Here is a 26,624-nt window from a genome sequence, read left to right as displayed (position 1 = left end):
GTGACAAGCAGTGTGTATCTGCTAGTCTGATCGATACAGTGATATAGTCACAGAAGCAATAATTTAGATTTTAGGCTTTAATTTTCATCAATGTAAACCTTTTTAATGATAATAAAAACATTCAGTTCTAAAGAATATAATGCCTGTCAAAGGAAAATTTAACATACTCCAATAACTTAAGCACTCCAAGTTATTTTTGCATTTGGCAATAATCAGCATGGGCCATCGTAAAACAATCATGAAATATATTTAATTAGTTTATCAAGGTGTAATATTTTGTAGGTTCAACAAGTTAACTAGTTGAACCTGATTTGCTCATGTCTAGGAAAGCAGGTGAACTATCGACCTCCAGATCACGAATCGTCACCCAGCAGGTTCCAGTTCATCTAACAAAAAAAAAAACAAAAACAGATTTCATCCATACTTTCTAGTTGAGTGGTTAACTCAAGTAAAGGGATTTCGGAAGGGCATCCAGCCATAAAATTATTTGTTCCAACAAAAACCATCCACTCAAATAAGCATGCGAAATAGGTTACTTTACTTAATATTAAAAAAAAATCCTATTAAACATTGTAGTAAATTACGAAGGAACAAGCCCAACTCTTATCAAACTAATGTTCGATGATCATTAATTATAGGACGGCACTGATAGAACAGAATATGAGAGGAATTTTGACCGTGACCATTCCATTGTATTTTCAGACAGTGTATCTAAGACTACATTATACGTTTTCTTCTCTTTTCTTTAGACAATAGGTTGTATCTGAGATTTGGCTGCTATTTCTAGAAGGTAGAAAACCGCATACAGGCTCGAATATAATTGGTCATCTCTCACAACAGGCCCAACCTAAATATAAAATATATACTTTTCGTGGCACTCTAACGTTCTTCACGATACCATTTTTCACGATTGTAACTCATTCTTTTCATATTAACATACTTCTAAAAAAAAATCTGACTATTGATTTCATACACGTCCACGAATTGAATACGAATTTGAAATGAGAGCATGTTACTTTCAAGTCTTTTTTTTTTATCTGATTATGACAATATCTCAAGTTATTTCCTGTTCGCTACTTTTTAAGCTAAAGGATAGAACAACGTTGGGGCGGTTTCATAAATGATTTAGAAAAAACAATATATAAATTCAAATAAAAATCGAAATGACACTTTGAATAATTTATTAAGCCAAGTAAAGGGATTTCGTCATTTTTTTTGCCATTTATTTAATATTAATAATTTATATTTCACAGGAAATATAAAGGATATATTTAAAGGGATTGGTCGGTCTACATGTTAAAGATCAGTTCAAGAGTAACTAACATCAGCTCTTCCATTTAATATGGATCAGTTATCGTAACCGAACTTCTTTCCAGTCAAACACGAATCAGTTTTCGTATAGTTAAGGCACTAGTCATGAAAGTTTTGGATTTTTTTTTTAAAAAAAGAAAACAACTTTTTAAGCTCTGTAGATGAAAATCCCAAGTTAGACAGTTTCGTTGATTCTAAAATTCCAACTAAATACAAGAATTTCATTTGTTCTTTTTTTTTTCTCTCTTTCCCAAGGAACTTTTCAAGAGGGTAAAAATAAAATAAATAAAATAGAAGGCGTCGATTCTAATATTTACAAATCTTAGTCATAATGACGATCACAGAATAAACAAAAGAAAAAAAAAAGAAAATTAAAAGCTTAAGTTACAACTGGTGAAAGAGAAAATATGAACTTTTACTGTCTTGTTTTTTGTTTGTCCTTCAATAGAGACAGGCAAGATTTCGAGGAGAAAACCAATTTTAATAGTGACAGGTATTGCCTCCCAAACAGCAGTGAACTGGTTCTGTACCGCCTTCGTGTCACATTAAGGGATAACAGGTCATTGAATCAACGAAAAATTTGAAGGAGAACTTCGAACGACGAACAGATAGATTTAAGGAATTTGAATTTTGTTTAGCAGTTGAAATAAGGAATGAGAAAAAAATGATTAAGAGAAAAAGATGTAATGGTAGAGTTCATGTAATATGATTGAATGTAGCAGTAGAGAAATTACTAACCAGAAATTTGAAAATGGTCAATACCTTTGTTTTAAGTCGAAATCCATTATGTTAAAAGTCGACTTAATTCCATAAGGGTCTGTATGAATTTGGGATGGAGGGAAGGGGAAAAATATAAAAAAAATGTAATAAAAATATTTTTCTTTCATAATTACATTTTAAGGCAATTCATGATTTAGGATATTTCTGTCTCTTTGTGAATGTAATTGTGTGTGAATATAGTAGTAATTCAGTACTTTCGCCAAGATTTGAACTGTTTTATAGATTATATACTACGTTGGAATAAAAACTTGGGTCGGTGAGAGGATAAAGAAGAATCAACCAAGCAGAAAGTCCAGCAATAAAGAAGAAAATGATTTTGGTTCGTCCAGGTTGTTGATGAGCCATTACTTCGTTGAAAGGTGGAAATCCCATGTGGTTGCAAAATGCGTGTGCAATGACAGGCGCCACTAAGTGACCAGTTCGTAGAAAGAGGAATGCTGAGTAGGCTCCAAATATAGTGGTATAGAACAATTGGAAAATAGACTGCTTCAAGGCATCTTTAACTGCTTGGTGTCCGAATATAACCGTTTCGATCATGTGGTGAAAGTGAGCGACCCCGAAGAAGAGTGGACAACAGAAAACGGCATACCATTCTCCAAAAGACGGAACCAAAACCGGTAACATACAAGCCCGGAATATGAATTCTTCCGAAAATGGAGCCACTAAATGATTCCGGAGCCAGATTAGTGACTTAAAACTACTTGACCAATATTTCGGTTCCAAATACAAGCTAAATACACCATCAATGTAATGTAAATAAAGTGGACCAGAGAACAAGACCATAGTAAGTAGTAGGGGGAGTACAAATGCAGGTATAAATCCCCAGAAACGTAGCCCTAGCCATTCAAATAAAGTGCGGCCATCAGGATTGGTGGAAGTTTGGTACTTGCTGAAGCACCACAAAAGAGGTGGTACAATTAATGCAACTATACCGACACTGACAAATCTTCGTTTGATAATTTCAGGGTGATCTCGAGTTCTGTTGGTATTGTTAATCCAAGCATACAGACTGCCAACATAAATAACAGCAAAAAGCAAGCAAAGTAAAACAGCTTGCCAGGCGTGTAGAGCAAACAAGACGGGCTCCATGTTTCTGGCATAGGAGGAGATAACTAACGCAACAACACCGGTAGACGACAGCAAATAAATTTAACATATAAAAACAAATTAAATAAATATTTGAATTAATGTGGAAATATATGCACCTAAGTAAGATAATATATATACACACACACACACATATAAATTCAATAGTATATCTTATATTCACATCATCTGCAGTTTTGTTGACTTTTTACGACAGCACAATCTCATTTCTGATAGTCTTGATAACTCGTTTTATTGCATTTCTCTTTTAATTTTAAGTTAATTGCATTATTATTTTTCAAAAGCATATTAAAATATATCAAGTTTAGGGATATTTCCTTTAAATAGAACACCATCATATTTTAAAAACTGTTTATAGCCACAAATTAAGAGAATGGTGATGTGGCTAACACGTTTCTTCTGAACAGAAACAAAACAACTTTACCGTTATAAATCGCTTCGAAATAAGTTTATAATTATTATTTATTAAAATTGTATAAATTGCTTACTATTTATCAATGATAGCATAAAACAAGAAACACAACTTTCAGAAAGTGTTTTTTTTTTTTAAGTGAAGAAAAAAAAATCCAAACTACTTTACAGGTTTCTATTATTTTAAATGGGTTTGTCTTCCATGTATGGATGCCTCAAAGGGCAATTAATTATTTTGATGATCTTCGGGCTTAATGTGCCACTTTCACTTTGTCAAACTTTTAGCTAATATCAGTTTTCTGACGTCTGTGGAAGAATTATTTTATGCTATGCTGCAGGCAACTTGATTGTCATATAGACATTTCAGACTTTTTTGTTATTATTCATACCGACAATTAAGACTTTGTTATTACTAATTTCTTTGTGCATTTTTTTTGTCGTAGTTCACCAAGACGAAAGGGTGTAATTATTATAAGAGATTTGGCTACGATTTTTAGAGAGTTAAGCGACTGCATAGACACGACGCTACGTTCTGAGTTCAAATTCCGCCGAGGTCGACTTTGCCTTTCATCCTTTCGGGGTCATAAATTAAGTACCAGTTACGCACTGGGGTCGATGTAATCGACTTAATCCGTTTGTCTGTCCTTGTTTGTCCCCTCTATGTTTAGCCCTTTGTGGGTAATAAAGAAACAGTTATTTTAACTCAATTCCAGCGAGGTCAGCTTTGCTTCCATTCTTTCGGAGTCCATAAAATAAATTATAAGTCAGGTACTGAAGTCGATGTAAACCACTAAACCCCTCCTTGTCAAGTTGCTATTTTTGTGCGAAAATTTGAAAGCGTTACTTCAACTCTTTGACAGTTAAAATAATGCGAATTATTTAATTGGTAATATTTTATGAGTTCATATACAAGAATAATTAACAACAATATCAACTATTGCCCCGTTAGTCTTACTAGCTGCATCGCCAAACTGATGGAATCCTGTATCAGAGAAACCCTCTGGAACTTCTGAAAGTCTCACAACCTCATCCAGCCGTCACAATTTGGTTTTATTCCTAACTCCAGCTGCTGTAAGCAACTCATCGAGTTTCTTGAGGACATTACCCGAATCGTGGATCCTGAGTGGATGCTGTTTACATGGACTTTGCTAAGGCTTTTAATTCTGTGTCACACAAAAGACTTATGGTGAAACTCTCTGCAATGGGTGGAATTTTGGAATTTGCGATCTCTATAACTGGTTGAAGTCCTTTATTATCGGCCGAAAAGAGGTTGTCACAGTTCTAGGACAGCACTCTTCACCCTATGAGATGACATCTGGTATACCACAGGGATCTGTTCTTGGCCCCCTTTTCTTTGTTGCATATGTTAATGACATAAATGCCAACTTAAAGAATGCCACAGTGCTGAAATATGCAGATGACATCAAGCTGTACCTCGAAATAAAGAGGTCAGATCCTGTACACTATAGATCTCTATTGCAAGCAGACCTGGACACAATGCAGCAGTGGATCATGGACTGGCAATTCAAGCTGGCTGTGGACAAATGTACCACCATGCATTTTGGGAGGAAAAACCCAGCGTCTACTTACTCCCTCCACAACACTAATCTCAAAAGGTCTTCTTGTGAACGTGACCTGGGTGTTATTGTCGACAGCGATTTGCGTTGGACAAAACACATCGCTAAAATTGCCAAGAAGGCTGAGGGTGTCTTGGCATCACTCACCAAGTCCTTTGTGAGCCGCTCTCCGGCTATCTATCTGCGGCTTTATATAGCTATGGTACGACCTCACCTGAAATTTGCATCACCGGTCTGGAACCCCTATCTTGCCCAGGATATCAATCGTCTGGAAGCCATTCAGCGACGTGCAACCAAGAGAATACCCTCCATCAGGCATTTGCCATATTCTGAACGCCTTACTTCCCTGGGCATGGATACGTTGAAACTCCGGCGTCTGGCAGCTGACTTGGCAGACACCCATAAAATTATTAACCATCTTACAAACAATTACTCTGAGCACCTTTTCAAACTCCACCTGTCTAACATCCGTGGACATGTTTACAAAGTCAGAAAACAGCACAGCTCCCATGACTTTCGGAAACATTTTTTCACGCTAAGAGTTGCTGAAGCATGGAACAAACTGCCGGCATCAGTTGTTAGTTGTCGGAGCACTGCATCCTTCAAAACTACCATGCTTCCTGAGATTCGCCAACACTACACCTGATTTTTCTCCCCTCCATACACACGTAAGCATGTATCTGACTCATACACTGTTCACTTTCCAGACATTTGTACATTACTGCATATACTTTATACGCACTTTTGACAAGTTGTGGTGCACCTGAGCACTGTATACAATAATTTCATTATTATTATTAATACAAAATATTTTTCATTACACTAAAAATATCTTCGATGATAAGCTGGTTCTAACTTCGGAAAAGAAAAAATGAAAGGAAAAATAACTCCCGTGCCTGCCAAACTGATACTAGCTTCAAGGAGAAAGTGACAGGTTGAACAAAGATCATCATTATTTGTTTTTCCTGTTTCTCCATAAGTTACTTTGGTAAACAATTTGCAGACACGGTTGTGTGGTTAAGAAGTTCACTTTGCAACCACGTGGTTTCGGGGTTCAATCGCACTGTGTGGCGCCTTGCACAAGTATCTTCTATTATAGCCCCAGGATGACCAATGCATTGTGAGTAGATTTGGTTGTTAGAAACTGTGTAGAAGCCCGTCGTGTGTGTATGTATATATATACATTCAAAATGTGACCGCGTGTGTATCGTTAGCGATTTTTTCCTCCGTCTTCCCTTCCTTGGATCTTTCCTTTTTCTATGTTTCAGACTAAGAGCTCCGCTCGAAACGTTAAATCCTCCTTCTTTCTTTCCTTTCCTGTGCGTCCAATAACACTATACTTGTTCCACGTCCTCGCGTTGTTGTGTTTTCTCTTTGTGTTTTCATGTTTGGATTAACTTTATATATATATCTAGGTAAATTTTCAGATTAACTCTGAAAAATTACCCGGAGATCTTGATGTTTGATTTTCACTTATTTTCGTTTCGGGTAGATAACGAGGTATGACAGTCAATAATGACAGCTATTATCCTGACAAGGCAAATATGTTTACTTAAATGTTATTACTATAGGAAATATTTACTATGAATTTTAAAACTAATTTGTCAGTAAAATAACTTCGCTTGTGAGTAGAGCTGGTACTAAAGCAATAACTTTAGAAACAAAATAATAAATTTTCTATCAGTTCGTTGAATTTAACAATCACATTAACTGAAAGAAACATGTATAGAATATATATTTACTGTATAAAATACCTTAATGATAAAGGTTGTCTTCATGGAAGTGTGTATAACGCATTTCGATGCAAACACTTGTTTAAAATGGCGCGTAATCTGTTAAAATCTTTATTATGATCAAACTGATCGTACATAGACAAGGACATTACAAGACAAACAAATACAAAAATGTTATATGAGTTCGAATGAGCATTAAGAATTTACTTTAAAAATATTTTACTTGACGATTAATTTTTACCTTTAACAATAACTTTAAAAACAAAAAAAAACGAAAACAAAGAAAGAAAACGAATAAAAGTTCAAAAGATCGAACCCGGCAGCCTATAAAGCCCAGCAACTATCTTTTCCTTTCATCAATGATGAAGCTGGGTTACTGACACCTACCTTTCTCATCACATTCTTCCATCGTTTCTCGTATTCACTCGGTGGCAGGGTCTTCCTCTCCAACCTCATCTTGCTCTTCAAATGGTATCTGAAGTAAGACAGCAAACCGGGGCCAGAGATGAAGGACCCTGTCACAGAACCTTCCATTCTAGTCCTCCAAACACACTCTTTCAGTACTGCAACCGTACAGTAAAAACATGCCTTACCTTTCTTTCAGAGTCCAGTTGGCGGTATCATCTTTATTATAGATCCAGCCAACAGCTGTACTCGTCCCAGATGCGACAGCACATGTTCAACGTAACTTATCAAGCTAGATAGCTCCCGACATTCTACTAAAGCGTGCTGGACAGTTTCATTGTCCAGCCTGCATCTTGGACACGTCGGTGGCACTGACATTCTGTGCCTGGATAACTTATCGCAAACAGATAAAGCGTTCCTGTAGCACTGCCAGGTCAGGAATTTTTGGAAGTTATCCAAGTACCCCGGCCTGAAAGCTTTTTTGAACAGGTTGGTAAATTGGTTCTCATCGAACCCCTGAGCCCCTCCTAGGACGTCATCGTTTTTTGCCTCTACCAGCTCTCTATAGAACACCGAGGTGGTATTCCCGCTGCCGGCCTTGCCCGTCTTGTGGATCAGCCAGAGTGCCTGACAGCACTCCTTCTGCCATAAAGTCAGGTTCCGTCTTTTAATGAAACCGGGTTTAAATCGCTCCAAAAAGGCCGGTCGCGGCAAGAACTCCTCCGCCAGCAGACTGCACACCTTATCACCCTCCAGGTGGCACCAGAGATGTCTCAGCCTCAACGCATGTCTGCGCATCATCAGCCAGGGCATTCCCAGTCCACCCTTTAACGGTTCCTGGCAGCAAACGGAGCGCCTCACAAGTGGTTTTCCTCCCTTCCACAAAAAGCGGAAGAGGAGTCTTTCCAAATTGTTTAGTCACAAATCGGGACAAGGCACAACGGACAGGCGGTAGGTGATTACAGATGCTATAAACACTTGCACCACTTCTGCCCTGCCCTTCAAGGACAGAGGCCATCTGGACCACTTCCGTACTATGGCCTCCACCTTGTCCACTACCTCGCTCCAATTCTTCTCCGTCTGGGAGTCCGGGCCAAACTAAACTCCAAGCAACTTAACAGGACCATCTGTCCAGTGTCCAACGACACTGGACGATATCGGCTTCTTCTTCCAGGTGCCGAGGCGCAAACCGATGGACTTGTCCTAGTTAACTTTTGCCCATGCCACCGCTTCGTATCCTCGGAGAGCATCTTCTACACGAGGTAGCTGTGTTTCGTTGGACACGATGAGGGTAACGTCATCCGCATAAGCAGAAACAGACCTACCGCATCCGATTTCATTTGGGTTGCCTCCTAACTTCTCCAACTTCCGCAGTAATGGCTCGAGAGCCAAAACGTACAGAAGCGGAGACAAGAGACACCCTTGACGAACAGAACGCTTGATCGAAAAAGGCTCCGTTAGGCAGCCGTTTATCTGGACTGTGGACTTGATGCCACTGTACATAGCGGAGATCCACCCGTGAAAGCCAGGGCCCAGCCGCTTCGAGGACCACCCAAAGGTACTGATGGTCTACCCTATCGAACGCTTTACTTTGGTCTAAATGGACCAATGCCCTCCTTTGCCACCTAATTTCCCAACCCTATCTAAGGTGTAGCGGAGAAGGTGAAGATTATCCTGGATCGACCTGTCTGGGATTGCAGATGTCTGTGCCTTCTAGACAAGTTTCTCCACGACAGCCGTCAACCTTTTTGCTAACACCTTGGCCAAAATCTTTAACTCTACATTAAGTAGAGTTATGGGCCTATAATTACAGATACTATCCCCCTTGCTCGGGTCTTTCTGGACCAGCGTCACAACTCCTCGGCTCACAGAACTGGGAATCCTCCCGTTCTGTTGCCAGTTTGCATAGACACCTGCCAGTATCTCCCCGAACAACCGAGCGAAATGCTGGTGAAAGACTTTCTGCATCTCCTCCTGTCCATAGATCTTGCGTTCCTGTTCGTCCGTTAAAGAATTTATAGAGGACTTTTTACCTCGCTGACTCTCCGCACGACGTGTCCGTCCGGCAACATTAATACCTTCTCGCTTCCCTGCACGTAGCTTAGCTCTGACTCTGCAACCTTCATGTTTAGCGTTGATGTGACGGTATAAGACTGTTATCGCTGCCAACACTCTAGATGCAGAACAAGATTACATTGCTTCGTCTAAATTCTTAACTAAATCGCCCTCTATTCTAGTCCTATCTAAACTTATCTGTTTGCTAAATCTAATGGACTCCAAACGGATGACTCTTTTGGGGGCCTGTCACCATCTATTGTTAATGATGGTGCCACATAATGCCCTCTGAACTTATACCTTAATCCGGGTACGGAAAGCTTTACAAGTCAAAATAGATTTGTTCATTTTCCAATACCTGGGTCCCTGTCTATGACATTTATCTACATGTACCTCACACAAGTTTGTGATCTGTGTAAGGCACAATACAAAATTGTGGACAACTAACGCTATTCTTATCTCTTTCCTTAATAAATACCCTATCTAGGTACGATCTGCGTGAGCCGTCGTTGTTACTCCACGTCCACTGTAGAACGCTCGGCTCATCCAGTCGGTAACGGTCTACTAGATTATAGCTCTCTAGTAGACCCTTGGGGCAAGGATTCCCTTTCCTATCAGTTGAGCCCACACTATCGACCCGTGCATTGAGGATAGTATTGAAGTCCCCTACCAAAACTAACGTTTTAGACGTCACTAGAAAGTGCTCCAGGTCCCGGTAAAAACCCGACTGCCTACGCTCCTTAGGGGCATAGGCAGCTACCAACCTGAAGGACTGCTTACTCACATGAGTCACATCCAGGACGACCAGCATACCTTCTGGGTCCAGAAAGACAGTACTTATCTGTAAGTCCAAGTTCTTCCTGATAAGGACTGTCATACCTGCACCTCCTCCTCGGCTAGGAGAAATGAGTGTCAGACTCTTTGTCAGTCACTTTAAAAATTTTTATACGATTGTTTGCTTTAATGAAGCGTAGCACCTTTTCATTTTTCACATTAAAAGAAACAATTTTGTCAGTTTTTTTAAAACACCTTTTAGCATTGGGGGTGGGGCTTATTGAAAAGCTGTCCTACAAACGTAGTACCAGCGGGGTGGGATTGGAGAATTTTTTTGTGTTGTTCGTCTACATTATTAATTTTCATTTTTGTTTGGGTGGGGAGTCCGGGTTGTTAGATTTTTTCTTTTGTTTGTTACAGTCGTGTACTCCATTTCTTCTTGTTCTTTTTCCTCTGTTTGATTTTTTTTCCTCCTTTTCTTCTTCGTTTCGCTTTTCATGCTGTTACTTTTCCTCCTTTTGATATTCGGTTTGTTTTTTTCCCGTGTTTTCTTTTGTTGTTGCTGAGTTGCCTGGCTTGTTGTTCTCTGTGTTTTTCACAGCGTTTTGAGGAGGGGCGTTAACCGTTTTTTCTTCGTGCATTCGGAGCGAACGTGGCCCTTCTGTCCGCACTTGAAACACCTGGGCCTACGTCCCTCCACCGATACACGTATAGTATGCCCCTCCCCCACGAAGACTCTATCTCGCAAACTTTCTAGCGTTGAATTGTCAGCTTGTACTATCAGTTCAAGTCCTTGGCCCTTCCAATTCGTAGCCTCTTTCTTCTTCATGCTCAATATTGATAATTTTCCCCCACGTCGAAATTAAGTGCTGCTACCACCCACATTACTTCGTAACTCACGGGTATATCTTCGACCGTCACCTTTGCCGTTCTGCGGCCTAAGTAAGTGGGCAGCAGCATAATTTGTTCATTCTTTAATGTTTGTGTTGAAATTTCTTTCGCTACGCTAGCTGACTCGAAATGAGCTTCTATCGTAGCGCTTCTCACTCCTCGACTAACGTAGCGAACCTTTTTCCATATTGGTGCCATACACCGTTCAACTATTTCCTTTTTTACGTCCGCTATTTTTTTTTCTTTTATATTATAGACTTTGTAAATTACTGTCTTTTCACGAATGGCTTGTATGGTTTCAGGGGGTAGTATCAATTTTGTTTCTTCACTAGATTTCTGAATTAACTTTCTGAACTGGAAGAGCTATTTTTTGCCGTTTGCTTTCTCCGTTGTTTTGTTTGCCATGCGACATGTCTGAGTGGGAAGCGAGGAGAAGCCTATCCTGAGGTGTCGTTGTCTTTTTGTTTTGTTTTTATTGCTCGGGGTCTTTCAGCTGGTGTTGCTGTTGGTGATATGGTGGCCCTGGAGGGTATGGTTTCTTTTGTTGTTTTTGTTGCTGTTGCTTTCACTGTTGGTGTTGTTTTTATTGTTGTTGCGTTGTTACTGCTGATTTTAGTGTTGCAGCTGCTGTTGTTTCCGCACACTGCTCTTGATGCTGCTGCTGTTTTTGCTGTTGATGTTGTTGCTGATGTGCTGATAGTGATTATAGAAGTAGTGGTGGAGGGGCCTTGCTTCTCTCATATTTTACTGTGGACAGAAAGCATTGATATTGTTTGTGTTACCACCCAAATGACACCTTGGTTTTCTGCCCTCAATGGCCATGTTAGCTGTCTGTTAGATTAATCAGGTCCAAGATAATTTCCATATTTACATGACGTATTTGGATGAATAACTCCATTCCTTGGCCTGCTGTCTTTGGACTTGAAGAAAATTGATTTTTTATTGTGTGTCAAAGAGGACAGTTTCCACCAATAAGTAGATATTTAATTCTGAAGGAATCTCTACTATCTTTATTGTTACTATCTGGCAACAAAAGCAGGTTGGTATGATGACCACTGCTTCACGTTTTATGGTTTGTTGTAGAGTGTTTTCCGACCTCACCCTCTGTTGGAAATCTTACCACGACTATGCTATTTCCTCCACTAGTAACATGTGTTTTGGTCTTCTTGATGGCCCTGAGACACTTTTCTACTTTGTATATGTAAGTATTCATATGTTATATGTATATATATGTGTATTTATGTTACTGTCTGTGTATATTCCACCGATGAGGCAAAGCATTTCTTATGCAAAGTCAGAAATCCGGGATCTGGAATTATCCACTAATTTTTTACTAGTTTATTTTGTCCTTTTGTCTTCTCTCCTGGTGCTGTATGAATATTTAATTGTGGTTCTATAGTCAAGATTTGGCTGCTATTTCCAGCGTGGTGGTATCTCTTAGATACCCTAAATTATAATTTTAATAATAATTATTACCTTTGAAGGTTTTTATTTCCATGCTGGCCACTTGATAAGATCGATATTTAAATTAATGATCTTATCCTTATTTACACACACACACACACACATAATGTCATAGAAGTAGTGTTGCAGAATGGTATAGCTCCAAATATCTCTGTCTACACTCCACATGTGGGTCTACCAAATGAACAGAAGGACTACTTTTATATTCTGCAGGCTACCTCAAAGATGAGTGACAATGATCTAATCTTTGTGGCTTGAGATTTTAATGGGCATGTTGGACAGCAACCTGGTATCTTCCATGGTGTTCATGGGGGCCATGAAATTGGCTCCTGAAGCAAAGAGGGAACTAGGCTACCGGAGTTCTGTGATGCAAGCAACATATTGATCTGCAACACCAACTTCAGGAAGCCAGCCAGCCACCTGGTAAATAACATTTACTTTTTATTTTGTTTCGGCCATTGGGCTATGACCATGCAGACCCCAGAGAGCCAATGTCCTGGTTTAATTCCTTATCTCATTTCTGAATATACACTTAGTCTTTAGTGTAAAGAACATGGCATGGTGGTTAAGGTGCTGGGTTTATGAGTATAAAGTCATAAGTTCAATTTTTGGACAGGGTTGCTTATTATGTCATTGAACAAGGTATTTCTCATTGCCTCGGCCTACTCAGCTGAAAACTATCTCTTGTGCTGGTACAGCAAGCTCTCTCTCACAAGCTGTTACATTCTCAATGTTTTTATAGGTCAACAACAAGAAAGACAAGAATGTGTTTGCATCTACTTATGACTGCACATGCACGTTAAACAATTTGCAAAAGCATGCTTACATGCTACTAGGTCATGCTCATTTGTAAATGATAGTTATTGCATTGTACATAGTCCCTGACTAGATTTAAACTAGGAATCTTTATTTCCAGATTAAGAGTAATAATGTTCATGTCTACTAGTACGTGTGCAATTATTGATGCATTCTAAAATTAATCTGTCTGTATTGACAACCACTCTGAGCTCATGTAACAGCTGGGCTTATTGATTAAGTTGTTAATTAAATATTATATAAACTGCTACTTGGATTTTACTAAGTTTTTGCTGTCATTCTCTATTATGGTTGCATGGGTGTGTAGTTAAGAAGCTCACTTTGAAATCACATAAGTTTTCTTGGCGACGGTAGGAAGTAACATCTTGCGGGATTTTATGTTAAGTTCAGTCTTGTTTGATGTGTTTTTGAAGGGCATGTAATTGGTAATTTTTTTTAACCCTTTAGCATTTAAACTGGCCATATCTGGCCCAAATATTCTACCTATTTTATGTTCAAACTGGCCAGATCTGCCCTCTTATATCTAACAACCTACAATGTTATTCTAAAAATAATGAATTATATCTTTGAAATCTCATAAATATGAAATAAGACATAATTAATTCCAAACAAGCGCCGCCCTGACTGGCCTCCGTGCCAGTGGCATGTAAAAAGCACCTTCCATCTGTGGCCATTTGCCAGCCCTGTCTGGCACCTGTGCGGGTGGCACATAAAAAGCACCCACTACACTCACGGAGTGGTTGGCGTTAGGAAGGGCATCCAGCCATAGAAACAATGCCAGATCAGACTGGACCTGGTGCAGCCTTCTGGCTTCCCAGACCCCAGTTGAACCGTCCAACCCATGCTAGCATGGAAAGCGGACGCTAAATGATGATGATGAATAAATATGCATTATATTTGACAGACACTTCTGAATGCTAAAGGGTTAATTCAGGAGAAGAAGGGCAGCATATACACTGACTTCTTTTAGGGCCTGTGTAATAGGCTAAGAGGAAGAAATAAAGTTATCTTTCAACCAGAAACCTACTTTGAAGCCTGCAGCTGAATGGAGTCTTCTAAAGGCATCAAGGGCCATATTGTTGTGTTAAACTGAGTGATAGATTAAATCTGCCACTAAAGGTTAAGTTTATATTGATAACTGGATATTCCAGATGCAAGCACATCTGTGTGACTAAGACGCTTGCTTTGCAGTTACATAGTTTTCAGTTCAGTTCTACTGTGTGGTACTTTGGGCAAGTGACTTTTAGTATAGCCCCCAGGCTGATCAATACCATATGAGTGAATTTGGTAGACACAAACACTGTAGACACTTGTCATGTATATATATATATATGTGTGTATGTGTTTGTGCATGTGTGTATGTGCATGTACATTTGTGTATGTGTGTCTTTGTGTTTGTCTCCCAAGTCTTTAAATTTGTTCAATTTTTACTTCAAATTTTAATATTTCATCACTCTCAACTTTCTTGCTGTTACTTACCCTCACCCTTCTCCTCTTCCATTCCTTGCTTTTCATCATCTACTTTCCCCTCACTTTCCCACGTCTCCCATGTCCCATCAACCACCCCTCCTTCTACCTATCTACCATTCACTGCATCCACCCTTCAACCTTACTCAATCTCAACAGTCATCACCTGTCCTTCCCAACCTTCTCAACTTTCTTTCCAATGCATATTTATTATCGATACTCCTCAAGCCTTGCTTTTCATAATCATCATCATCATCATTGTCATCGCCGTTGTCGTCATCATTGTCATCGTCATCACCATTGTCATCACCATCGTTGTCATCGTCATCATCATCATCATTTAATGTTTATTTTCTATGTTGGCATGGGTTAGATGGTTTGATTGGAACTAGCTCAGAGAACTGCACCAGGCTCCAGTCTGTTTTGCCTTGGCTTCTACAGCTGGATGTCTTTCCTAATGCCAACCACTCCACAGAGTGTACAGGGTGCCTAATATGTGCCACTGACACAAGTGCCTTTAACATGTCACTGGCATGTGTTCCTTTTGTGTGTCACCAGCACTGACTATGACTATGATTTCACTAAGCTTGACGTGTCTTCCCAAGCACAACAAATCGCAAACAGTCTCAGTCACCTGTCATTGCCTTCATGATGCTTCTTGGCCCAGTTCCTATCTTTAAGCATCCCATATTCCCCTCCACCCCCACTCTTGCAAACTCTACCTATCTACACTCCCTGTTCTTCTGTCCCTACTTACCTCTGTTCATCTTGTATCTCAAGGGTTCACCTTGACACTTTATTACCACTATTTCCTCTCTTTTTCCAGCTCCACTCCAGTTACTTCCACCCACTTCTATTTGGTTGTCTGGAAAGTTTGTGCTGATTTATTGTAGCTTACCTTTCGACTTATTTTAGAAAATGGTTGAGTCCATAAAATAAGATTTGACTACACCTCCATTTAGAGTACAGTTTAAGCTATATTTTCATGGAAGAGGGTTTATATTCCTATAACCTGTGTTAATTCTGTAAGCCTTTAAAATGGAAGATAAGAAAGTTCATTTTCGGCACTTGATGCTTTGGGAACCAGACAAAAATTGCTGCAGCTCAGCTGGGATGTGTTACCCCACCCTCCATATTCACCAGATATTGTTCCTTTGGATTTCCACTTATTCAAGTCTCTGCAGAATAGTCTTAATGGTAAAAATTTCAATTCCTTGGATGACGTAAAAAGATACCTTGATGAATTCTTTGCCATGAAACCACCTCAATTCTGGGAAGAGGGTATTATCAAGTTAAAGGAAAGATGGAGACACATTGTGCAACAAAATGGTTCATATTTGGTTGATTAAAAATGTAATGGCAAGTATTTATTGACCTTTTTCTTTCCTTCAAAAATCGGCATGAACTTTCCGGACAACCCAATATAATGTGAATAGTCAGGTAAACTCCTCTACAACAAAAAACTTATATTGATCTGGCCCATTCTTTCAATATATAACCTTTCATTTCCTAGCATAAAACCACCATTCTCTTTATTGTAACCACACTCATTTGAAAGAGATCTTTTTTGGAGGAGCTGCGTAGAGACTTCACCAGAGTTGATGCCACACAGAAAAAAGAAGTTTGTGTGCGAAGAAGTTTGCTTCCTGACCACAAGGTTCCAGGTTCAGACTCACTGTGTGACACCTTGGGCAAATGTCCTCTACCATAACCTCTGGCTGACAAAAGCCTTGTGAGTTGATTTGATAGACAGAAACTGAAAGAAGCCTGTCACTTATATATATGTATATATCTGTGTGTGTATGTGTGTGTGTATGTGTGTGTGTATGTGTATCGTCCATACCATGAGGTTATCCTGAAATAGTTGCTTATCTATTGGTAAATATCCCAAATTTGTAATAATATACATATGCATGTATACATACATACATACATACATACATACATATATATATATATGTGTATATATATATATATATATATATATATACACATACATATATATATATATGTGTATATATATATATATATATATATATATACACATACATACATGCATACATACATACATACATACATACATACATACATACATACATACATACATACATACATACATACATATGTATCTATATGTATATGTATGCATGTATCATCATCATCATTATTTAGTATCATTGTCCATGCTGGTATGGGTTGGATGGTTTGACCAGGGCTGGTAAGCTGGAATGCTGCACTAGACTCCCGTCTGATTTGGCATGGTTTCTACGACTGAATGCCCTTCCTAACGTTACTTTCAAGAGAGTAATGGGTGCTTTCTTGTGTCACTGGCATGGGTGCCATTTGAGTGACACTGGTATCTGTCACAACTGCGATTTTATTTGGCTTCATGGGTCTTCTTCTTAAGTACGACATAATGCCAAAAGTCTCAGTCATTGCCTCTGTGAGGCCCAACACTCAAATGGAGCTTTTCTCATGCTGCCGGGATCAGCCACTTTGCTTCTGTGAGTCCCAATGCTTGAACAGTGCTTTTTATGTGCCACTGGCATGGGTACCAGTTACGTGACACTAGCATCAGCTACAACTACGATTTCACTTGGCTTGACAGGTCTTCTCAAGCACAGTATATTGTCAAAGGTATCAGTCACTAGTCATTGTCTCTGTGAGACCCAAAGTTTGAAGATCACACTTCACTACATATGTATATATAAATATATGTATGTATATGTGTATATGTGTATAAATATATGTATATTATGTATATATATGTGTGTGTGTTTGTGTGATTGTATGTATTTATATATATATTTATATATATATATATTATATATATATATATATATATATATATATATATAATATATATATATATATATATATATATATATATTTATATATATAAAAACTTACTTGGAGAATAAGAAAAAAGAAATCGACGCGAGGCGTTCAATCATATAATAACAATTTTATAAATAAAACATGCATACATACATACATATATGTACACACCTACATCTATATATATATATATATATATATATATATATAGAGTAAGAATAGCCTGGGCAAAGTTTAGAGAGCTCTTACCCCTGCTGGTGACAAAAGGCCTCTCGCTCAGAGTAAAAGGCAGACTGTATGATGCATGTGTACGTACAGCCATGCTACATGGTAGTGAAACATGGGCCGTGACTGCTGAGGATATGCGTAAGCTCGCAAGAAATGAAGCCAGTATGCTCCGATGGATGTGTAATGTCAGTGTTCATAATCGTCAGAGTGTAAGTTCCTTGAGAGAAAAGCTGAACCTAAGAAGCGTCAGTTGTGGCGTGCAAGAGAGACGGCTGCGCTGGTATGGTCATGTGACAAGAAAGGCTGAAGATAGTTGTGTGCAAAAGTGCTACACCCTAGCAGTGGAGGGAACCTGTGGAAGAGGTAGACCCAGGAAAACCTGGGACGAGGTGGTGAAGCACGACCTTCGAACTTTAGGTCTCACTAAGGAAATGTCTAGAGACCGAGACCTATGGAAGTATGCTGTGCATGAGAAGACCCGGCAAGACTAGTCAGGCCATAACCCGTGGCCCCGACCTGGGACGTAGTCAGTCCTGTGCATACCTTCCTTCTTGTGACACTTATGAAGACCTGTTGAGGCAAGTGAAAATCAAATCAAATCAAAACAAATCAAAATAGATGAACATCAGTGGAATTGTATTCTTTGTGGTACCAGTGCCGGTGGCACACAAGAAAACCACCCAAACGTGGCCGTAACCAGTACCGCATCGACTGGCCTCCGTGCTGTGGGCACAACAAACACCATCCGATCGTGGCCGTTCGCCAGCCTCATCTGGCACCTGTGCCGGTGGCACATAAGACACCATCCGAAGACCCGGCGACGTAGTCAGTCCACCTGTGCATACCTTCCCTCTTATGACACTTGTGAAGACCTGTTGAGGCAAGTGTGTGACACTTGTGAAGACCTGTTGAGGCAAGTGAAAATCAAACCAAATCAAAATAGATGAATATCAATGGAATTTGTATCTTTGTGGTTCCAGTACCGGTGGCACACAAGAAAACCATCCGAAGTGGCCGTAGCTGGTACCGCATCGACTGGCCTCCGTGCTGTGGGCACAACAAACACCATCTGATCGTGGCCGTTCGCCAGCCTCACCTGGCACCTGTGTCGGTGGCACATAAAAACACCATCCAAAGACCCGGCGACGTAGTCAGTCCACCTGTGCATACCTTCCCTCTTATGACACTTGTGAAGACCTGTTGAGGCAGAGGCAAGTGTGTGACACTTGTGAAGACCTGTTGAGGCAGAGGCAAGTGTGTGACACTTGTGGAGACCTGTTGAGGCAAGTGTGTGACACGCGTGACACTTGTGAAGACCTGTTGAGGCAAGTGAAAATCAAACCAAATCAAAATAGATGAACATCAATGGAATTTGTATCTTTGTGGTTCCAGTACCGGTGGCACACAAGAAAACCATCCGATCGTGGCCGTTCGCCAGCCACATCTGGCACCTGTGTCGGTGGCACATAAAGACACCATCCGAAGACCCGGCGACGTAGACAGTCCACCTGTGCATACCTTCCTTCTTGTGACACTTGTGAAGACCTGTTGAGGCAAGTGACACTTGTGAAGACCTGTTGAGGCAAGTGAAAATCAAATCAAATCAAAACAAATCAAAATAGATGAACATAAATGGAATTTGTATCTTTGTGGTACCAGTGCCGGTGGCACACAAGAAAATCATCCGAACGTGGCCGTAGCCAGTACCGCATAGACTGGCCTCCGTGCTTTGGGGACGTAACAAACACCATCCGATCGTGGCCGTCCGCCAGCCTCATCTGGCACCTGTGTCGGTGGCACATAAAAACACCATCCGAGCGTGGCCGTCTGCCAGCCTCGTCTGGCACCTGTGTCGGTGGCACATAAAAACACCATCCGAGCGTGGCCGTTTGCCAGCCTCGTCTGGCACCTGTGTCGGTGGCACATAAAAACACCATCCGAGCGTGGCCGTTCGCCAGCCTCGTCTGGCACCTGTGTCGGTGGCACATAAAATCACCCACTACACTCTCGGAGTGGTTGGCGTTAGGAAGGGCATCCAGCTGTAGAAACACTGCCAGATCTGACTGGCCTGGTGCAGCCTTCGGGCTCCCCAGACCCCAGTTGAACCGTCCAACCCATGCTAGCATGGAAAACGGACGCTAAATGATGATGATGATGATGATGATATATATATATATATATATATATATATATATATATATATATATACATGCATATATATATATATATATATATATGAGTACAGGACACCACAAATAAACGTAGAACACAACGAGAAACGAAAACATAAAATCAAACAAGGAAACGGACTTTTTTTAACAACGAAAAAACAGAGTACAAGACAAACAATACAAGGAATATTCCCCTTCATCAGCTGCCCCTGTTTCGACTCAATGCGTGTTTCGAAGGTAAAACTGCCTTCTTTCAGTTTCCATTATCACATCCACTCACAGTGGTGTGGTTGGCTTGAAGCCATAGTAGAAGGCACTTGACTAAGGTTCTGTGTTATGGAACTGAACCGAAAGCCACATGGCTGGAAAGTAAGCTTCTTAACTACACAGCCATGTATCTTTTTTTTTAGTTATTTCACTGAAAATATTTCGTTGGAATGCATTTCATTTTGTAACATCAAAGTCAATGGGAAAATAGGTTTCATGTTACACAGCTTCTTGTTACAGCAAAATTTTCAGGAATGCAAAGCATCTGTAATGTCAGACATGTGTGTGTGTGCATGTGTGTGTGTGTGCATGTGTGTGTGCATGCATACATGTGTGTGTGCGCATGTGTGTGTACACACACACAATTATATATATATATCATCATCATCGTTTAACGTCCGCTTTCCATGCTAGCATGGGTCGGACGATTTTGACTGAGGGCTGGTGAACCAGATGGTTGCACCAGTCTCCAATCTTGATCTGGTAGAGTTTCTACAGCTGGATGTCCTTCCTAACACCAACCACTCCGAGAGTGTAGTGGGTGCTTTTTATGTGCCACCGGCACGGGGGCCGGTCAGACGATACTGGTAATGACCTCGCACAAATCTTTTTACTCATGCCACTGACACAGGTGCCAATAAGGCGATGTTGGTAACGGTCACGCTCGAATGGTTCCCTTTTATGTGCCACTGGCACAGAAGCCAGTTAGCCACTTTGGCAGCGATCACGCTCGGATGGTGCTCTTGGCACCCTACTAGCACGGGCACAAGAATCAGTAAGGCGACGCTGGTAACGATCACACTCGAATGGTGCCTTTTATGCGCCACTGGCACGGAAGCCGGTTATCCACTCTGTCAACGATCACACTCGTATGGTGCTCTTTGCACCCCACTAGCACGGATGCCAGTCATCGAATTTGATTTTGATTTTATATGCATATACATTCATATATATATGAGGTCTCATCAAATCAGTGTGTAGGTGTTGTAGGAGGATGTGGTCATTAGTTACAGTTCAGTTTGGTCTAATCTCACTGAAAATTTGGTTATGAGATATGTGTCTGTCAAGTTTGTGCCAAAATTGCTTTCAGTTGCAGCAGCTTTTGGCCCAGCATAACATTCCATAGGTCCGACAACCACTATATTCCCCAGATCTTGCTACTTGTAACTTTCCACTCATTTGAAAACTCAAGTCCCACTTGAAAGGAAACAAGATTTCAAGGTGCCAAGGAAATTCAAAAGAATGTGACCAGGCAGCTGCTGCTCACTATCCTCAAAAAAGGAATTCCAGGAATGCTTCCAGCAATGGAAATAACACGGAATAAAATATGCAGCTTCAGAAGGGGACTTCTTTGAAGGAGATTAAATGCCGAATTGTTGTAGTTTTTTTTATAGCAATAGTCCCAATACTCTTTGATCAGATCTTGTATGTGTGTGTGTGTGTGTGTGTGTGTGTGGTGTGTGTGTACATAAACATATTTTAAATATATACATAAACATATACAAATTATACATATGACACTGACACATACCCCATTCCCACAGGAGCACCACATTACTAATACACACTTTCCCCACTTCAAGATAACTCTTGCCGGCTTCACAGCATACCCAATCAAGAGACATAATTCCTAAACTAATCCCTGGTCCCTTTTTTATTTCACAGCAACTGCTGATTGATTGCCCTATCCACCTCTGACAATAGAGAGCAGATTGCCCTATCCACCTCTGACAATAGAGAGCAGTCACCATATTCTTTTCCATATCGGCTAACTTTGACGAGTGTAAAGTTATATAATTAGTTTGTTACCTAACACTCCATTGTATTCTTTACATGAAACCAATTCGTAAGACCAGCTGTGATGGATGTTTAATACTATACATACTGTGTATATATATATATATATATATATATATATATATATATATATATATATATATATATATATATATATATATATATATGTATCATCATCATCATCATCATCATCGTTTAACGTCCGTTTTCCATGCTAGCATGGGTTGGACGGTTCTACAGCTGGATACCCTTCCTAACGCCAATCACTCCATGAGTGTAGTGGGTGCTTTTTATGTGCCACCAGCATGGAAGCCAGTCAAGGTGGTGGTGGCATCGACCACGTATGGGTGGTGTTTTTTATGTGCCACTGGCACAGGTGCTAGGGGATGCTGGCAACAGCCACAATCAGTTGGTGCTTTTTATGTGCCACAAGCATGGAAGTCAGTCAAGGCGGTGCTGGTATCGGTCACATATGGATGGTGCATTTTACATGCCACCGGCACAGGTATCGCAACTACAATTTCCATTTGATTTTTTGATGTTGATATACTTGACTCAATAGGTCTCCTTAAGCACAGCAGGTTGCCCTACGATCCAAGGTAAGTACAGCAATCCAAGGCACTTTGGAAGGGCTGGGTCTTCTATGTGAAGCTGGTGCAGGAAACAGCCATGAACTCACATTATTTGTCAGGTCTTCGCAGTCACAGCATATCTCCAGAGGTCTTGGTCATCCGTCATTGCTTCTGTGAGACCCAACGTTTGATGGTCATGCTTGACCACCTCATGCCATTTCTTCCTGGGTCTACCTCTACCCTGGATTCCTTCAACTGTTAGGGAGTGGCACTTCTTCACACATCTATCCTCATCCATCCATAGTACATGACCATACCAGCGCAGACGTCTCTCTTGCACGCCACATCCAATGCTTCTTTTGTCCAGCATTTCTCTCAGGGCACTTACACTCTGTTGTGTATGCACACTGACATTACACATCCAGCAGATCATGCTAGCTTCATTTCTTTCAAGCCTATGCATGTGCTCTGCAGTCACTGCCCATGTTTCACTACTGTGAAACATTGCAGTTCGCACACATGCGTCGTACAATCTACCTTTCACTCTGAGTGAGAGACCCTTTGTCACCAGTACGGGTAGGAGCTTTCTGAACTTTGCCCAGGCTATTCTTATTCTAGTGGTAACACTCTCTGAGCATCCACCCCCACTACTAACTTGGTCACCTAGGTAGTGGAAACTATCAACTACTTCTAGTTTCTCCCCCAGGAGTGTAATGAAATCTGTTTTCTGAGTATCAATGGTGTCTACTGCCACTGTGCATCTGCCACACACAAAAGCTATATTCTTGGTTAATTTTCCTTTGATGGTGCTGCACCTCTAATGTGTCCATAGCTTACACTGGGTACATCTTATGGAGTTTCTACCTACACCTTTTCTACAGATCGAGCAGGGCCACCTACCTGAAGGGGTGTGTGGTGTGTTTGCCTTCCTACTTACTAAGACTTTGGTCTTTGCTACATTGACTCTAAGGCCTTTTGATTCTAAGCCTAGCTCCCACACCTAAAATTTCTTTTCTAGTTCCGGTAGTGATATATATATATATTATATTTGTACCCATACAAACAACACACACATACACACACACAAACACACACACACACACACACAAACACACACACACACACACACACACACACACACACACACACACACACACACACACACACACACAACACACACACACACACACACACACACATGCATCATACATATGTTATATAGTCAATGTAGAGGATAATTTGACACTGTGAACTCCACACATAATATGAATGAAAGCTGGTTTGATACAATGGATTAGTATTGCAATAAATATTTATAGGTGTAAATAAAAATATCTGTATGAACACATATACATATATATATCATAGGAAGGCGGCGAGCTGGCAGAAACGTTAACACGCCGGGCAAAATGTTTAGCGGTATTTCGTCTGTTGTTACGTTTTGAGTTCAAATTCCGCCGAGGTTGACTTTGCCTTTCATCCTTTCAGGGTCGATAAATAAAGTACCAGTTTCGCACTGGAGTCGATGTAATCGACTTAATTCCTCTGTCTATCCTTGTTTGTCCCCTCTGTATTTAGCCCCTCGTGGGTAGTAAAGAAATATATATATCATAGGTGCAGGTGTGGTTGTGTAGTAAGAAGCTTGCTTCCCAACCACATGGTTCTGGGTTCAATCCCAGTGCATGGCAACTTGGGCAAGTGTCTTCTACTATAGCCTTGAGCTGACCAAAGCCTTGTGAGTGAATTTGGTAGATGGAAACTGAAAGCAGATCTGATCAAAGTGTTTATATATGTGTATGTATCTATGTGTGTTTTTGTGTCTGTGTTTGTCCTCACTTCTTATTTCTTTACTGCCCACAAGAGGCTATATGCAGAGGGGACAAACAAGGACAGACAAATGGATTAAGTCGATTATATCGACCCCAGTGCGTAACTGGTACTTATTTAATCAACTTCGAAAGGATAAAAGGTAAAGTTGACCTCAGAAAGTTTGAACTCAGAATCTGGCCGCTGCCAGCCTCCCCTGGCACCTGTGCTGGTGGCACGTAAAAAGCGCCCACTACACTCATGGAGTGGTTGGCGTTAGGAAGGGTATCCAGCTGTAGAAACACTGCTAGATCAGACTGGAGCCTGGTACAGCCTCTTGGCTTCCCAGACCCCGGGTCGAACCGTCCAACCTGTGCTAGCACAGAAAACGGACATTAAACGATGATGATGATGATGAATGTAGCAGCAGACAAAATACTGCTAAGCATTTTGCCTGGCATGCTAATGTTTCTGCCAGTTTGCTGCCTGTTTGTCCTCACTTCTACTGCTTGACAAATGGTGTTGATGTATTTGCACTCCTGTAACTTAGCGGTTTGGCAAAAGTTACTGATAAAATAAGAACCAGGCTTAAAAAAAGAAAAGCCCTAGTGTTGATTTGTTTGACTAGACCCCTTCAAGGCAGTGCTCCAGCTTAACTGTAGTCACATGACTGAAACAAGTAAAAGGATAAAAGAATGTATATAAATGAGGGAAAATATAAGGGATTGTTGAAAGAAGAAATTGAATAGATTTGCATCATAATAGAAATAAAGATTAATTTTTTTCAATAACGTTTCTTTTCCTTATAAAAATTCCTTCAGAATAAAAAGACTTCATTTTGATATGTTTTACCTGTATTCTATTGCTTTCAGACAAAATGTGTTTTCAGAAATTTTTTTTATTCATTTGTCTAATAAAGGTTAATTACTTGCCACAGTTTTACACAGATAAGTCGGATAGCAATTTTCAAATAATTATAAAACGATATATTTCCCTACAGAGGTAGCTGTATTGCTTTCTCATCGTTTCTGCTTACTTCTTTTGAAATACTTTCTTCTCTAATACATATAACTCAAAGAAAATATTAAGGGTGACAAACTACCACACTCTTTATAAATCTGCTATGTGTTTGTTTTTTCTCTCTTTTCTTTAGCTTCTGGATATAAATCTGTTGATTAGAAATACGAAAAAAAAAAAAATGATTGAAAGTTCAAGTTTTATCAACAACAAAATATTTATCTAATAAATTTATATGGAACACTAAGATTACTTTTATCAAATCCTGGGAATTAATCTTAATATTGTTTACTAATAAAATTAACAATGTCTCTCCAACTGCCTTCTGTCTCCTTGACATTTACATTGAAAGCAATTAACTGCCATGGTGATTTCATGAAAATACTGACATGTTTAGTTAACTGAGCTGTGATACTTTGTCTATGTCTATTTTCCTTTTAGGAAAACTAGCAGGTTGTTTAGTTAGCTGAATACTGAGAGAAATTTACATAGATGTAACTGTTTTGCTATATGTAATATACAGGGTGACCCTGCCAAAAATGTATGCACACTTTGAACGATTATAAAGTTAGTGTTTATATAGATACATTTCATTTTCAAAATTTAAGAGAATATACAGGCAGAATTTCCTGTTTTTTAAAGAACTCCTGTTTTCAAGTGGAGGCACATGGCTTAGTGTTTAGGGTGTTAGTCTCATGGTTGTAAGTTAATGGTTTTGATCCCTAGACTGGACAATGTATTGTGTTCTTGAGCAAAATGCTTAATTTCATATTGCTCCATTCCACTCCGCTGGTAAAAGTGAGTAATCTTGTGATGGACAAGCATCCCATCCAGGGTGGAATATATATGCCTGAGAAGACCCGGCAAGCCAAATGAGACCATAACCTGTGGCCTATGCCAGGAGCGTAACCAGCCTGCTTATACGTACCTTTTCCTTCTCTGGTCACTAAACTTTGCTTGCGAAGACCTGTTGAGGCAAGTGAAATCAAAACCAAAATCAAATTCGACAACTGGCATCCATGCTAGCGGGGTGCAAAGAGCACCATACGAGGGTGAGTGTTGACAGAGCGATTACCGGCTTCCGTGCCAGTGGCACATAAAAAGGGCACCATTCAAGTGTGATTGTTACCAGCGTCA

General features: G+C 40.1%; 1 protein-coding gene across 1 annotated transcript; it reads right to left on the bottom strand.

The window, feature by feature from the left end:
• Window positions 1-1,164: 1,164 nt before the first annotated feature.
• On the bottom strand, window positions 1,165-3,208 carry LOC115228090 (CAAX prenyl protease 2). The gene has a single exon (XM_029798760.2). It carries the CDS (start codon window positions 3,178-3,180, stop codon window positions 2,308-2,310), a length of 873 nt encoding a protein of 290 aa, XP_029654620.1. The 5' UTR covers window positions 3,181-3,208; the 3' UTR covers window positions 1,165-2,307.
• Between the last annotated feature and the right edge of the window lie 23,416 nt (window positions 3,209-26,624).

The sequence above is a fragment of the Octopus sinensis genome, linkage group LG2, assembly GCF_006345805.1.
Source record: "Octopus sinensis linkage group LG2, ASM634580v1, whole genome shotgun sequence".
NCBI classification, from domain to species: domain Eukaryota; kingdom Metazoa; phylum Mollusca; class Cephalopoda; order Octopoda; family Octopodidae; genus Octopus; species Octopus sinensis.
This window is presented reverse-complemented; position numbering and strand designations above follow the sequence as displayed.